Source organism: Onthophagus taurus, chromosome 1 (assembly GCF_036711975.1).
Source record: "Onthophagus taurus isolate NC chromosome 1, IU_Otau_3.0, whole genome shotgun sequence".
In the NCBI taxonomy this organism is placed as follows: Eukaryota; Metazoa; Arthropoda; class Insecta; order Coleoptera; family Scarabaeidae; genus Onthophagus; species Onthophagus taurus.
The window spans coordinates 1439113-1455979 of NC_091966.1; the positions used below are offsets into that span (position 1 = coordinate 1439113).

General features: G+C 32.1%; 2 protein-coding genes across 2 annotated transcripts; one reads left to right on the forward strand and one right to left on the reverse strand.

The window, feature by feature from the left end:
* Window positions 1-897: 897 nt before the first annotated feature.
* Window positions 898-2221, forward strand: LOC139428939 (phosphatidylinositol glycan anchor biosynthesis class C). The gene has a single exon (XM_071194012.1). The coding sequence runs from the start codon at window positions 1285-1287 to the stop codon at window positions 2125-2127; it is 843 nt and encodes a 280-aa protein (XP_071050113.1). The 5' UTR covers window positions 898-1284; the 3' UTR covers window positions 2128-2221.
* LOC111416905 (nuclear pore complex protein Nup205) lies at window positions 2103-15112 on the reverse strand. The gene is made up of 5 exons (XM_023049022.2): window positions 15043-15112; window positions 14825-14979; window positions 9299-14744; window positions 2345-2469; window positions 2103-2282 (listed from the first exon to the last, which is right to left on the reverse strand). Exons 1-5 carry the CDS (start codon window positions 15050-15052, stop codon window positions 2199-2201), a joined length of 5820 nt encoding a protein of 1939 aa, XP_022904790.2. The 5' UTR covers window positions 15053-15112; the 3' UTR covers window positions 2103-2198.
* Between the last annotated feature and the right edge of the window lie 1755 nt (window positions 15113-16867).

Sequence of the window (16867 nt, forward strand, 5' to 3'; positions counted from 1 at the left end):
TAATTCCTGCGTGAATAAAATACTGTCTAAAACACTTACACAATAAATAACTATTAAATAAATAATTTTTAAAAATTTATTAAATTTAGCGCCATCTAGTGGTCACAATTATTAATGTTAAATGTAAACATAACCTAAAGTAAACGTCAAAATGGTAAAATGGAAAAAAATTTTATATGAAAATCAAGGATTTTCCGATAATTATACCGATAAAACCTTTTTAAAAGATTTACGCAAAAATGTAAATTCACAAGAAATCGCTTTAAAAGATTGTTTATTAGGAGCAAGTTATTTGATACAAGAACTTTCGATAGTGGTCAAATTTTGGCGATTCTGATACTTAAATGAGTGTGATTGTGGATAAAACACAAATTTTCTAATTCCTGCGTGAATAAAATACTGTCTAAAACACTTACACAATAAATAACTATTAAATAAATAATTTTTAAAAATTTATTAAATTTAGCGCCATCTAGTGGTCACAATTATTAATGTTAAATGTAAACATAACCTAAAGTAAACGTCAAAATGGTAAAATGGAAAAAAATTTTATATGAAAATCAAGGATTTTCCGATAATTATATCGATAAAACCTTTTTAAAAGATTTACGCAAAAATGTAAATTCACAAGAAATCGCTTTAAAAGATTGTTTATTAGGAGCAAGTTATTGGATACAAGAACTTTCGATAGTGGTCAAATTTTGGCGATTCTGATACTTAAATGAGTGTGATTGTGGATAAAACACAAATTTTCTAATTCTTGCGTGAATAAAATACTGTCTAAAACACTTACACAATAAATAACTATTAAATAAATAATTTTTAAAAATTTATTAAATTTAGCGCCATCTAGTGGTCACAATAATTAACGTTAAATGTAAACATAACCTAAAAATAAACGTCAAAATGGTAAAATGGAAAAAAATTTTATGTGAAAATCAAGGATTTTCCGATAATTATACCGATAAAACCTTTTTAAAAGATTTACGCAAAAATGTAAATTCACAAGAAATCGCTTTAAAAGATTGTTTATTAGGAGCAAGTTATTTGATACAAGAACTTTCGATAGTGGTCAAATTTTGGCGATTCTGATACTTAAATGAGTGTGATTGTGGATAAAACACAAATTTTCTAATTCCTGCGTGAATAAAATACTGTCTAAAACACTTACACAATCAATAACTATTAAATAAATAATTTTTAAAAATGTATTAAATTTAGCGCCATCTAGTGGTCACAATTATTAATGTTAAATGTAAACATAACCTAAAAATAAACGTCAAAATGGTAAAATGGAAAAAAATTTTATATGAAAATCAAGGATTTTCCGATAATTATACCGATAAAACCTTTTTAAAAGATTTACGCAAAAATGTAAATTCACAAGAAATCGCTTTAAAAGATTGTTTATTAGGAGCAAGTTATTTGATACAAGAACTTTCGATAGTGGTCAGTTTTGTATTGATTTACGTGTTTTTATATAATAATTGGTTACCGGCAAATACGGTATTATTAACGGCAATAGCAACGATTTTATTGGGATTTGTTTTGTATAGGAAAGCAATAAAACCAGAAACATTCCGAAGTGCCTTTACAAGCATTAGAACATTCATAATCTTTTTTATATTTGCTTATTTCTTTTCACCCGTTTTATACACGTTAACCGTTACAATAAGTACAGATACGATTTACACAAGTACTTTTTATATGATGCTTATTCATTTAATATTTTTCGATTATGGAGTAGCTGCAGCAATCGTTTCTAATAGTTTATCGATAAGCGCCGCAATGTTCGCCTCGATATGTTTAGCTTCACGATTACAATCATCTTACCACTCCTTAGTTCTTATTACTATCGCTATTGAATGCTTTATATTATCTCCGATTTTGCGCAAAAGTTACTCAACTTACAAAATAACCCCTTTATTAATTTTAGGAATAATATTTGTTTTATTTAATATATGTACGGTTTGTTTAGTTTTATACACATTCGTTTTGATATTTATTTGTTTAATATGCCCAATGTTATTTAGGAAATACCAAAATTATAAAAGAAACATTTACGGTCCATGGGACGAGGCAATAATAGATAACGCAGCGCATATTAATGATCTTATTTATTCATAGAAAAAAGTGTTAACAATACTATTTTTTAAGAAATTGTATACAAACGTGTAAAAATAAATGTATTCTTGTTATCATTTAACGGGTACAAATTGTATTAGGCGTTTTATTTTTCTTAGGAGTGCTTCCACTAGTCCTCTATCTGATTTTGCGTTCTCCTAATTAAAATAAAAAAGTATTATTTTGAAAAATCATATTATCAAAGAAATAATTAACTTACATCTGCTGTTTCTACCAATTGATTGCTGAAACTGTCTGTGAAAATTGATACCAATCCTTGTTTTAAATTGCTGACGTCATCTGCTGATACACGCCATGTTACTTCTGATGAAGATGGTAAAGTTGCTAAAAACGCATAATTTTACTAATTTATTAAGTAATTAGTTATATGGGAAGGCATTCTAAAGAAGATAAAGGTGCTAGCCAGGAGTTTAAACTGGTAATGAAATGCATTCTTTAATGGAAGGCTGTATTCTATTAATATAAGCCTCTAATACTGGTTACTATTCACAAAAAACTTAATACTGCTGGCAGAGACTAGGAATGGACGACTGGATATTACCAATATATTACTGGATACTGCTTACAATTTGCAGAGAACTAAATATTGCAGGCAGTGACAAGACTTTTAATTGAAGGCTATATCCTGCCTATATAAGAGATACAGCTTGCAGAAGACTCAATACTGCTGGCAAAGACTAAAGACTGCGAATGCAAGACTGACTAACTCAATATAAGTCTAGATTTTCCTTGTAGAAGACAAGATATATTTGGCTGTGACTTGACACTGTTAATGGAATTAATGGCTGTATTCTGCCAATATAAGAGTAGCTACTGCTTGCAGAAGACTGCTTACAGCTTGTAAAAGATGAAATATTACTGGCAGAGACTAGAGATCGCGCAAAGAAGACTGGATATTACCAATATAACACGTAAACGTCACAAAAAACTGTTTGCTGAAGACTAAAAATTGCTGGCAGTAACTAGTTACTGTTAATAGGAGATTGTATTCGGCCAATATAAGTTTAGAGATTGTTTACAAAAGGCTGCTTATAGCTTGCAAAATACTAAATAATGCTGGCAGTAACTAAATACTATGTAAAGCCGGGTTTATACAGACGATTTAGCTGTAAATTTAAAAATTTAGCTGTAAGAGTTAAATGTATTGAAACCCCATGTATCGTTTATACAAAGCTGTAAGATTTAGCTGTAAACATAAAGTTGGTCAACTTTTCTAAATTTACAGCGTCACACATGCGCAAGACGACCTCAATCAGCTGTATCCAATGATCGGCCGGTGTTAATAGCGCGTTATAACCTAACCTCAACTGTTGTTTATTTCTGTGCCAACAAAATGAGTGAATTCGATGGAAAATTAATTAAAATTCTTGAGAACTACCGATATATTTACGGTAAAAAATGTTCTGAACATAAAGATAAGATATTGGTAGAAAATGACAATACAAAAACTAGTAATATTTTGTTTCTTGAGGTTGCGATTCTGTAAATCTTACATTTTGTATAAATCAATTTTTTTCTTAAAGCTAAATAAAATCCTTAAATCTAAATCTTTAAATTTACAGCTAAATTCTGTATAAACCCGGCATAAGACTAGATAAGCTTGCAAAAGACTGCTTATAGCTTAGAAAACTGGATATTACCAATATAAGATTAGATACTGCTTGCAGACAATTGCTTACAGCTATGTACATAGCTATACAGGCTGTTTCAGTTAAAACACCCAGGCCAAATATCTCTGGAATGAGTTGAGATATCTTAGTTTTGTAAGATGTTGTTGTTAGAGTACGCAAATGACTTCAGTTCTTAAGTATTATTATTATGCATTATACAAAAATAAAGATGGCGCTGCAATCAAAAGAAACTTTCCCTTCATCACAAACTTTTTATTATGTGCATGCGATAGAGCAACAAAAACTGTGCAACTTTCCTTATTAACATTGATTTCAAAAGTTAGTGGATTCGAAGATATTTAACATTAAAGAATTGAAATAAAATTATTCATATAAACCAACAAGGTCGTTACAACATTATTTTCTAACATAAATAACAAATCATTAACAAAACTAATTAAGAAAATAAAAAACAGAAAAAATAATTGGAACAACAACAAAAAATTTATAATAACTGCAAAATTAGTTCCATTTTAATGGACGCACAATTCGAATCGTCTTACCAATTCAACATTACATACTCTTACAAGACTATTTGTACCAATCCATCGTCCTAAATACCTGCGGTCCAGGTACTGAGTCACTATCTGTGCGTTATGTGGAGCTGCACTATCTTGTTGAAATCACGTCGGTCTTTTTAATGCGTCCAGCAAAATATTTAGCAGTTCAGGATGGTTGTTCTGCAGAAATTCCAGGTCACGGTGATTTGTTGATTATTTGTTTGTATGGTCAACTAATTGTCTTGAGACCAATATGAATTGTTTTGCTTGCATTCTACTCCATTATTATGGAAACGACTTTCGTTGCACCACAACATGTTATTAAGAAAGTTGTCTCTTTATGCTAAAACTGAAAAATCAGGCAAGAACTGAAGTCAACGGTATCGTCGCTAGGTCTTAAATGTTGAACAAAATTACACTTATACTGCAAAAACTTATTTGCTTCTTAAAAATTGACATGTAACAGCAATTTGCGTGTTCTATTTGTACTTTATGTTATGAATAATATAAATAATTTTATTACAATTCTTTTCTTGTTTAATTAACAGTTAATTACAGTTTTTGATGCTCTATCACATGCATCTAATGAAAAGTTTGTGATGAAGGAAAAGTATCCTTTGACTGCAGCGCCATCTTTGTTTTTGTACAATAGAAAATAACAATACTTAAGAATTGAAGTCATTTACGAACTCTAGCAACAACTTCTTACAAAATTACAATACCTCAACCCATTCCAGAGATACTTAGCCTGGGAGTTTTAAGTGAAACAGTCTGTATATATTGTCCCAACATAACATAAGAATACCATCATAAAAGTACTGTACTCACTGTCTTGATGTAAAAAATGAAACAGGCAATGACATCCAATTACACTGCTTACACCAGATGATATATAAGAATTTAAAGCACTAGATACCCTCAATGAGGATAATATGAGTATCTATTTTATAAAATAAAAAAATTGACCATCCAAGCTATATCCTGCCTATACAGGATGATTTATTAGCTCACCATCAAACTTTGACATATGATAGCTAATCCAATTAAAAAAAATGTGAATGAACTTATGTCCTATTTCAAGTATTTACGAAATTATAACACTTTAAAGTTTTCTGCAGCGAATGGAAATGCTCGACAATCAGTACGAGAATATCAAGAAAGATTTCCACAGCGTTATTTGCCATATTATTCAGTTTTTAGCGATTCTTTCAGAAGACTTCGAGAAACAGGTAATCCTGCTCCAGCAAAAACTATTCGACCGCATGTAGTTAATGTAGGGGACGAAGAAGCTGTAATTAATGCTGTCATTGATAATCCTTCCATCAGCACTCGAAGAATAGCACACAACATACATGTAAGTCAAAATTTTGCATGGCGCGTATTGAACCGCGAAGCCATATCGCAAACAAAATGTTCAAGCTCTACAGCCTGGAGATAATCAGCAACGGTTAGTATTTTGTGAATGGTTATTGCAGCAACATGCCCAAAATAATGACTTCATTTCAAATGTTCTCTGGACAAATGCCCCACCTTATCGCAGAAGAGTAGTTGTCGAGTGATAGATCCTTAGATCCCCCGATCTTAATCCATTGGATTTCTACTTATGGGGTTATATGAAGCAAATTGTGTATCAAGTAGAAATTAACACACGAGAACAGTTATTAAACAGAATACAAATGGCTGCTACTGAAATAAGAAATCAACCAGACATTTTAATTCGGCTGAAGAACGCTTTAATTCGTCGTTGTGAAGCATGTATTCTAGCAGAAGGAGGCTGTTTTGAACAATATTTGTTTATGTGTTTTAAAAAAAATGTAGCAGTTAATTATGACAAAAATTAAAACTTTAAAGTGTTATAATATAATTAAGTAATTGAAATAGGTCATATGTTCATTAACATTTTTTAACATTATCATATGTCAAAGTTTAATGGTGAGCTAATAAATTACCCTGTATAAGAGTAGATACAGCTTGCAGAAGACTTAATACTGCTGGCAAAGACTAAAAACTGCGAATGCAAGACTGCATTTTCCCTATATAAGACTAGATTTTCCTTGTAGAAGACAAGATATTCCTGTGACTTGACACTGTTAATGGAAGGCTGTATTATGCCAATATAAAAGTAGATACTGCTTGCAGAAGATTGTTTACAGCTTGTAAAAAGCACAGAGACTATAGAGGCAGAGACTATAGATCGCGCAAGGAAGACTGGATATTACTGTACTAAACTGTTTACTGTTTGCTGAAGACTAAAAATTACTGACAGTGACTAGTTACTGTTAATAGAAGATTGTATTCGGCCAATATAAAATTAGATATTGTTTACAAAAGACTGCTTATATCTTGCAAAATACTAAATATTGCCGGCAGTAACTAGATACTGCCAAAAGGAGACTGTATTCTGCCAATATAACATGAGTTTCTACTTGCAGAAGACTGCTTACAGCTTGCAAAAGATTAAACGTTGTTAGCAGAGATTAAAGACAGCGAATGGAAGACTGGATAATACCAATGTAAGACTACATACTGCTTGCAAAAGACTGCTTATAGCTTAGAAGACTGGATATTACTAATATAAGATTAAATACAAGGTGTAATTAAAGATAATTTAGCACTTTGACAATGGAAATTTATTTATTTATCTGCTTTTACCGGTTTCGCCTTTGTGGCATCATCAGAAAGCAACCCGATAAAAATTTACAACAAAATATTACAGATCATCCTAATCTTAATAAATATTAATTTAAAATAAAAATGGTTAAACAAATTAAAAGTTACGTCAATAAACGAATACTTGTATATGTTTAAGTTGTTCCATATGACAAGTTAAAAACCTTTTAAAAGGTGTACAAAAACAATAAAATAAAACAATGAAACTATTGTAAAGAATGCAGTGTCTGATTCATACGTATTAAGATTAGGATGATTTGTAATATTTTGTAGTAAATTTTTATCAGGTTGCTTTCTGATGATGCCAGAAAGGCGAAACCGGTAAAAGCAGATAAATAAATAAATTTCCATTGTCAAAGTGCTAAATTATCTTTAATTACGTCCAATACAATGGTAAGCAAGAAGATCCCATTTAAATACAGGGAGTTTTACTTAAAACTCCCAGGACAAGTATCTCTGGAATGAGTTGAGACATCTTAGTTTTGTAAGAAGTTGTTGTTAGAATACGTAAATGGCTTCAATTCTTAAGTATTATTATTATTCATTATATAAAAATTAAGATGGCGCTACAATCAAAAGAAAGTTTTCCTCCATCACAAACTTTTTATTAGGTGCATGTGATAGAGCATTAAAAACTGTTGTAACTTTCTTTATTAACATTGATTAGTAGATTCGAAGATATTTAACATTAAAGAAGTAAAGAATTGAAATAAAATTATACATATAAACCAACAAGGTGGTTACAATATTATTTTCTAACATAAATAACAAATCATTAAGAAAATAAAAAACAGAATTACATTTGAGGTTACCAAATAAATTTTTCATAATTCAACATTGTACATTGTAAGAGTATGTTGTATGTCGGTCTTTTTAATGCGTCCAGCAAAATATTCAGCAGTTCAGGATGGTTGTTCTGCAGAAATTCCAGGTCACGGTGATTTGTTGAATATAAGTTTGTTTGATTATTTGTTTGTACGATCAACTAATAGTCTTGAGACCAATATCGATTGTTTTGCTCGCATTCTATTCCATTATTATGGAAACGACTTTCGTTGCACCACAACATGTTATTAAGAAAGTTGTCTCTTTATGCTAAAACTGAAAATTCAGGCAAGAACTGAAGTCAACGGTATCGTCGCTTGGTCCTAAATGTTGAACAAAATTGCACTTATACAGCAAAAATGTATTTCCTTCTTAAAAAATGACATGTAACAGAAATTTGCGTGTTCTATTTGTACTTTATGTTATGAATAATATAAATAATTTTATTACAATTCTTTTCTTGTTTAATGTCTACTAAGTTTTGAAATCAATGTTAATAAGGAAAGTTGCACAGTTTTTGATGCTCTATCACATGCATCTAATGAAAAGTTTGTGATGAAGGAAAAGTATCTTTTGAGTGCAGCGTCATCTTTATTTTTGTACAATAAAAAATAACAATACTTAAGAATTGAAGTCATTTACGAACTCTAGCAACAACTTCTTACAAAACTACAATACCTCAACCCATTCCAGAGATACTTGGCCTGGGAGTTTTAAGTGAAACAGCCTGTATATATTGTCCCAACATAGAATACAAGAATTTAAAGCACTAGATACCCTCAATGAGGATAATATGAGTATCTATTCGATAAAATAAAAAAATTGACCATCCAACTATACGCATAGAAAAATTGACAGATACTCTAATAAGAAAACTGACTACATATTATGGCTTGATTATTCGCAGAAATATAGACAGTACAGAGCTAGGAGTACTAGTGATGCATCCCCTCACTACCACTTCATCCAATTTCTTTATATTATATAACAAAAATTAATTGAAACACATATTTTGTAAGGGTAGTTAGGTTACAGCTAAAGAATGTTAATTATACCATGAAAGAATGTTATGTAAGGTCAGGTTTGTTTACAAATATTAATTATAGCGTGAAGTTTTCTTTTATAACGTCAATTACACCGTGAAGGAATGTTAGGAAAGGTCAGTTTTGTTTACAAATATTAGTTATAGCGTGAAGTTATCTTTTGTAATGGCAATTATACCGTGAAGTTTTCTTTTGTAATGTCAGTTATAACCGTAAAGGAATGTTAGGTAAGATCAGTTTTGTTTACAAATATTAATTATACCGTGAAGTTTTCTTTTGTCATGTCAATTATACCGTGAAGGAATGTGCCATTTTTGAAGAAATTCTAAATTCTTGTTAATAATCTGGGTTATATAATCAAGGAAAAAGTTAATAAAGCCAAACGATTTTGTAAGTTGCGTTAGTCTTACTAAAAATGTTATGATTATAAAAAAATAATACTTACAATCAAAACTAATGGTAGTATTCAACCCAACAATATTCTTCTTTTGAGTTTTAACAATAGCCTTCAACATATAATAATCCAAATGTACCCAAATTAAATACAAAGAATGCTCGATAATAAACGTGGCATATCCAATCTCCAATTTCTTCATTTTTAACTTTTCAGCAATCATTTCATAAACGTTCTTCCTCATCATACTCAAATCAAACATTTTTTGAATCGTCGGCATAAACTCTTTCAAATCAACAGTGTTCATATTAGGAATATCGCTTAATTTTGATTGTAAATAGTTCAAAGTTATTTTTTCTTTATGATAATACTGAACCGTGTTTATTAACTGTTGCATGACGACACCAAGCGAAGGAAGATGATCGTTGTAACCTTTAGTTTGTTGCCCATTAAGTGACTCCGAAAGCGTCGCTTGAAAAATAATTCCAACCCCCGAATGTTCAATTCCATGATTTGCAACGAGATTTCGCGCGTATAACATTAAATTAACGACGATTTTCATGGCGTGAAGAAGTCTTTCGGATGTTTGATACGTCGTGTCATTCACCGTTGGCGAATGTGTTAATAATTCTTTAATTATTGTTTCTGTTAGGATAAATTTCGGTAATAAATTTAACATTAATTTTTGTAATCGGTGCAAATACGCGCTGCTATCTTCAGCGTCTAAAATCGTGATTAAATCGTTATTGGCCGTTCTCGCGATTAACTCAGTTATTAAAGAGAGTTCTTTTAAGTGATCGTTTGAAAGAAACGGAGAACCAGCTCTTAAAATCATTTCGATCACGTCTATGTGGGTTAAAATGTAATGGGTTACTTGAGCAACGGAAGATCTATTTTCAGTTCCTAACGATGTAAGAATCGCCTCGCAAATATGAAGGGTTGGTAACCATAATTGAAGATATCTAGTTGTTAGCGGTGGGATATTATCGATTAACATTTGTTCCTCGGAAAAATCTTTTGTGATTTCTGGATGGTAATCAAAAACTTTCATGTTACATAAAGTCGATAACAAATTTTGTTCTAAAAGTAATTCGGCTCCAACTCTCGTTGTTGCAATGCGGGTTAAAAACGACATTTTCGATTCGTATATGTATAGGGGTTTTAGATTTTCGGGCATTGGCTCCATGGCGAGTTGTAAATCTTGATCGGAATCTAAAATACTTTGAATCGTGTGTTTGAGGTATCCCCTTCCTGAGTAATAAACGATCCAATTTGTGTTTCCGGTTAACGTGATGAGCAGGCTAAAGCTGGCCATTGCTAACATGCGGCAAATATCTTGCCCCCCGGCGCAATCGTGGCATAAAACTTCGATTAATTTTTCGTTAAACACAGAAAATATATCCGATGATAATTGAATGGTGTACGATTCGCTTTGTATTTTTAATTTTGAATTGTCTAAACGACTCACATATAAAGAGTCGTTAACTTGTAAATCGTCGTAATCTTCGATGTTGATTAGATGTAAAAATGTTGCGAGGGCCCCGTATAAATTAACCCGTAATTTTTGGGCGGTTACATCGGCGGTTAAAATCCAGTCGATTAAGTTGGTTAGAATAATTCGGAGGGAAGCCGAATTTGATTGGATTATGCTTAAGGTGTTTTTGTTTAAATCGGTTGGTTTTCTTGAAGCGCATCTTTGTTTTTCGGAGTAAATGTGGCACCGCCTCAAATTATCTAATAAAATAATTGTTGCTCCTGATAAATAATTACCTATATCTGGTAATAATAGCGCTTTAACGACTTTTCCGAGGAGTTGCTCCAAAATAAAAATTTGTAATATTTGTTGATCATCCGCGTTGAGTATTTCATAAGGAACGAAAAGAACTAAAACTTCAACAACTTGCCTCCAAGCGTCAATAAACTTAATCATACTCGCTGCGGTTCGGCGCGAATTATTTATGTTTAGCGCGTGCAATAACACTTTTTGGATCTCCCTAAGAATCGCTTGTCGTTGCCCAATCGCGGCCGTTCCTTGAATATTCCCCAACTCGTCCATTAATATTTGATGCACTTTTTTAATATCGATCAATTTCGGTTTAGTACCTGTGTAACAACTATTTAAAATCGAGTTTAAAACGTTTGTATCAAAAAACTCCCAATTAGGTGCGACCACTTCTTTGATGTTAAAATCGAATTGCACGATCAATTTTATTAAAAGATTATTTAATTTCGAGTAATCTTGAAGCGTTGAGTACACCGAAAGTGAGTCGTTGAGTATAATTTTCGATGCCTCACTCGGTAAAACGGTGAATGGGTCAAATTTTGATGAAGTATCGCTTGGTGGCATATCAACTAAGAGCTGGGTGAGTTGCTTCATGTAATTTATTTGTTTGGTGCGGCAACACACTTTTAATTCGATGGCGGTAGTCATCAATAACCAAGATAATTGATTAACGACGCTAATCCCGTCGTTAATATTTTTGTATCTATCCAAAATGTGGTCTTTTAAAAAATTGGGGATCATCCGTAATAATTTTAGCGTTGGTTCCGATGTTTTATGATTAGCACATAATGCGTATAACATTTGATAACCAGATTCTAATAAGCCGGGTTTTATGGGGATCCCGGGAGTTAACGCAAGCTTTAATAAACCAAATAATGAGTGAATACAGGTTCGGGGGAAATCAATAACTCCGGGTACTTGGAAAATTGTAAAACTTATATCTTTTTTTAAATCAAATCCGAAGAGGTAATGAGACAAATTTGGGGCTTTATACGGCAAGCATTGCCTTAATAACGTTAAAATCGCATCTTTTGTTAAGCTATTAACGTCGGTGTCTTCGTTAGAATCGATGGGGGCGTCTAAACACTCCACAAATCCGCATCTAATTGATTTATTTGAGTCGGTGTCTGAGAGGATTATGCTCATTAATTGGTTGTGGGTTAAAGTTGATGATGTTAATTGTATTATTATGTTTATCGCAACTAAACAATGCGCGGGGATGGTTATTTGATGATTTGTGTATCTCGCAATGTTCAAAACATGATCGGGTTTATTACTACATTGATTTATACTCATTAATAATTTGCTTAATTGCACCATGGGGACCCCAAAAGGCGCGCTACTTAATAATTGGAAAAATCTGTTTTGTAATAATAACCCTTTTTCGATTATATTCATACAACTTAACGTGCATTTATTAATAAATGTTTCGGCGGTGAAATGTTTGTACGTATCAAATAGGGTTATTCCTTCGTGTAAAATAAAAAGGATTAGATTCAAAACGTTGGATTTCGTGTTTAATTGAACCATGATGTGAAAACCTGGTGGGGAATTCGATTTATCCGGTTTAGCAGCGTTTTGGAAATCTGTTACATCGGGAATATATTGGATTATGAATTTCTCGAATAATTTTAAGCACAACCCGGCGATCTCCCATTTCTCTTCCGGGTTTTTGTACGATCTCGTATGGAATTTTAAAAAGACCGAATTCACGATAAACGTTAAATAAGGATCGAAACCCGGTACTCTTGGGCCAGCCCCTAAATTTCTTGGGATCCCAAATTCGGTTAAAACGTCTAAAAGTTCCAATAAACTTTTCGTTAATGGATACTCCTCCATTCTTGACTCGACTTCATCTAATTCCGTTTGAATCCCCCTTGGTTGATAACTCGATGTGCTTGGGACGGTTATTAAAATTTGGGATGCTTCTAAATTATTCCACATTTGCGAAGCAGTTTCTGGCGATTTCGATAAAGCGGCTAAAGTCGATAAAATCTCAGCTTTTAAAGGAATTGGAACTGAACAACTAACTAATCCCAATAAAATACTTAATGGGGCCCAAGCCGGGTGTTCACAAAGCGACATCCGCGAAAACTCATCTTGACTCGCAATCGCTTTTAATAACTTTAAAACGGCTTGTAATCCGTGGATTTCTTGCGGGGTGATTCCTTTGAGATAAGTACTTCGATGGCGATAAACTGTGTCGCTGGCCAACGGCATTTCTTGCCGCAAATTTGAGTAATATTGGCTAAAAGACATAAAAAAGTGATCCCAACTTAACGTCGTTTGAAGCCCAGGTGTTGTTTGTTTAAGCATGTTGAAACAATATCTCGCCGCTTGTTGGCAACCAGATAAACTCGCCAACATTGTAAGATATGGTACAAATAAAGTCGATGGGATAACATCCCCCGCTAATTTAACAAATTTAAATAACGAAACGGATCGCGATGGGGCTCTATGCGACCCATTCAAATTAATTTGATCCAAGGGGCACCAATACTCCAACATCGCCTTAAGCTTCAACGGATCTTTCTCATAAAACTTCGCCACGAAAAACAAAAAATCCTCGAAATGTCTTGGCAAATTAACAGGCGGCTCCAACCCTTCGTTCGCATAAACCTGCATAGTCCTCGCGATTTCATCCGCTTTAATCCGTAATTCTTTCACTTTTGTATACATATAAACAATAAAATCGCTTATTAAGTTATGATACCGTTTATAAAGAACATCCTCGGTATAAATCAAATCATTTGTGAAAATAACGTTTGTTATATAACGAAAAACTTTTCCTTCGATCGCCGCATCGCAAAAAATATCTTCCTGTTCGATCAAATTCTGCATCCTTCGCGATTGCGGGATTAAACGCAACGACGATAAACAAACGGCAAAACCAAATTTGGCAGTCGCTTGTAATCCGCTGCATTGCCACGGTTTATTTTGGGATAATTCGTTTAATATCGCCTCGACGAAATCGCCCTCGGCTAAAATCGGTAAATTTTGAATCGCTTCTTCGCCGTCTTCCCGTTCATGAAGAACGCTCAAATTTAATGCGGCTAAAAATCCCGATATCATATACAAATTTACGTTGTCGATTTTTCCGGTTGATTCCTCCTCGAATTTTTGTTCCCTTAAATAATTTATTAATCCGAGTGTTGGTTGTTTTGATAAACCCGATTGCGAGGCCCATAAAAAAACGATATCTCCCAAAATTAAACGAATGTTATTGAATAAATCGATTACTTGACGTTGATGTTTTGGACCCCCCAAAGCAACGTTTTGTTGTAATTTTTCGATTTCTTTACTTAAATCTAATGTTCTTAGAAGTTCGAAAATTCTATTAAATAATCCCCCTTCCATTAATTGATCGGTGTATGTTGTAATAAATTGTTCAACATCCCCGGGGATTTTTATACACCATAAAACGCCTTTTCGTGCTTGAACAAGCATTCTTAAAACTGATAGGATTGCTTTACGACCGTCGTAGTATAATAACACCGCTACTAATCCGCGTGGAAGACCAGGATAATAAGACATTTGTATTTGGGCGGTACACAACAAATCTAATGCAGAGAACTCATTTAAATTATACATATCTGATAAGATAATTGCTTCTTGATACAGTTCTTTTGAAAGAACTTGATGGGTATGTTCTCTGACGTTTATACCTTCCTCCATGCCTTTTTTCAATTCTTCGCGACATTTTGCGCTTTTAGGCTAAGTTATAAAGATATGAATTGTTTATAATAAAAAGGTATACTAAGCATTATTATAAATTAAAAAAGAAAAGAACTTACCGGGTTTTGTAATAATGAATAAAAGGTTTGTTTGTACTGTTTGAGGATGTTTTCAAACTCGGTGTAACATTCGCTCCTAAATTCTCCGTTGAGGTAGGTAGTAACATTGTGTAGAAGTTCTTTATATGGAGTCCATAAATCTTCCGATTTGTTAGCTAAAAAATTAATAAAAAAGTTATAAAAATTAAGGAAATATAAAGGGAAGTTTCAAAACTAACGCTCCGTCATTTTATCGGTAACTTCTTTTTAGGTTATGTCGCCGACTGTAGCGCCAACCGTTTGAGATTTTAAGTAAATTTGAAGTAAGAGCTGCCAACACAATTTCTTTTTATTTATAAAAATCTAATTTATAAAGATAATAATGTTTTAAATAAATTAAAAAAAACACTTTAATAACATAACCAAATCTTGTAGTATATACTATGTAATTTTTGATAATAAAATTTATTTGTTTGTAATTTTAATTTTTTAATGTTGATGAATGTGTCAAATTTAAATTCAAATTTAATTTCTGTACTTGTAGTTATATTAAGAGTTTTATAAATAATATGGTATTAAACACAATATTAAAGTACAGATTGTATCAAAAGACTGGTTGTAATACCAAAATTTGGGTAATAGCTCAACGGTTGATAATAAATTAAAAACATATATCTACAGTGTGTCCCCGAATAGGTGAGACGACTCTTATAAAACGTACTTTTTTTTTCGATATTAATTGTAATTTTTTGGGGTTTGGCCCTGCTTGATTAAAGACTAATTTTGAACATATTTTCAAGTTTTAAAAAACAAGGGAGCCTGGACCTTTTCTATTTACAGTACGTGAAAGTGTTGACAGTACGTGAAATTAACAAAAAGTTAATTCTTTACATAACTACTTTAGGGACGAGTTTAAGAAAGTTGTATATGCTAAAAAAATCCCCCTGTGACTAAAAAACATATAAAAATTAACAAATATCCCCATAACTTACTTTCTGTTAGCTTACCTTAGAAAGACCTAAAATAGGTACTATTTGTTTTAAAGGATAAAGCTAAGCGACAATCACTTCATAAAATAACCTTTAAAGTAAGTCCAAACTTGACGCATTTATCTCATAAAAATAATAAGTTCGAATTTTCCACATTTAATTTTGACATATTTGTCAACTTCATAAAAAATCCTTTAAAATGAGTCCAAACTCGACATATTTAACTTTAATACTAATGGAGATAATCACTTCCGGTTTGAAATGTCAATGTCAATTTTGATATAAATGTCATCTTTAAAGTGAGTTCAAAGATGACGCAATTCAATTTTAATACCAACCTTAGTTTTTTATTATATTTTTGTTTTTGTGACAAATATTAAGACATTTTATAAAAATTAAAAATACGTCAAAATGACGTTGACATTTCAAACCGAAAGTTGCTTATATCTCGAGTAATATTGGAATTAAACGTATCATGTTTGGACTCATTTTAAAGTATTTTTCACGGCGATTACAAATATGTCAAAATTGACGTTAATATTCTTAACCGGAAGTTGACCATAACATCATTAATATTGAAGATAAATATGTCGTGTTTGTACTCATTTTAAAGGATTTTTAATGAAGATTACAAATATGTCAAAATTGAGGTTGACATTTTAAACCTGAAGTTAGTTATCATTTAGGACTCGGATTTTACGCAAAATGCATCTTCTTTATTTTCTGCAAAATTGGTTTCTGGACGAATTAGATAAAAAGAAGGCAGATGTACAATAAAAAAATTGCATATTTTTACAATTTTCTTGATTGTTGCATAAATTGGCCTTTTACTTGTTGCTTAATAAAATAAATATAATGACTGCGTGATTATTAAATATGCGAACATAACTTTTAGTTTAAAGCACAATACAGGATATTTTTGGATTGCGGGTTGGTTTCTTGGTTACAACGAGTCACAGAAACATGCGGGGAATCCCTAGCACTGTTTAAGTTTTAGGAAATCCCCAACCATAGTTACTGCGGCTGTATTCAGTGCTTTGCGTGTCATCCCCCTGGTTCAGTGTGAGTGAACATT

Coding starts and splice junctions, on each gene's coding strand:
- LOC139428939 (XM_071194012.1), top strand. CDS start 1,285: ATGGTAAAATGGAAAAAAATTTTATATGAAAATCAAGGATTTTCCGAT.
- LOC111416905 (XM_023049022.2), bottom strand. Junction 2,470..9,298: donor TACTACCATTAGTTTTGATT/GTAAGTATTATT, acceptor ATGCGTTTTTAG/CAACTTTACCATCTTCATCA. Junction 2,283..2,344: donor AATTGGTAGAAACAGCAGAT/GTAAGTTAATTA, acceptor TATTTTAATTAG/GAGAACGCAAAATCAGATAG.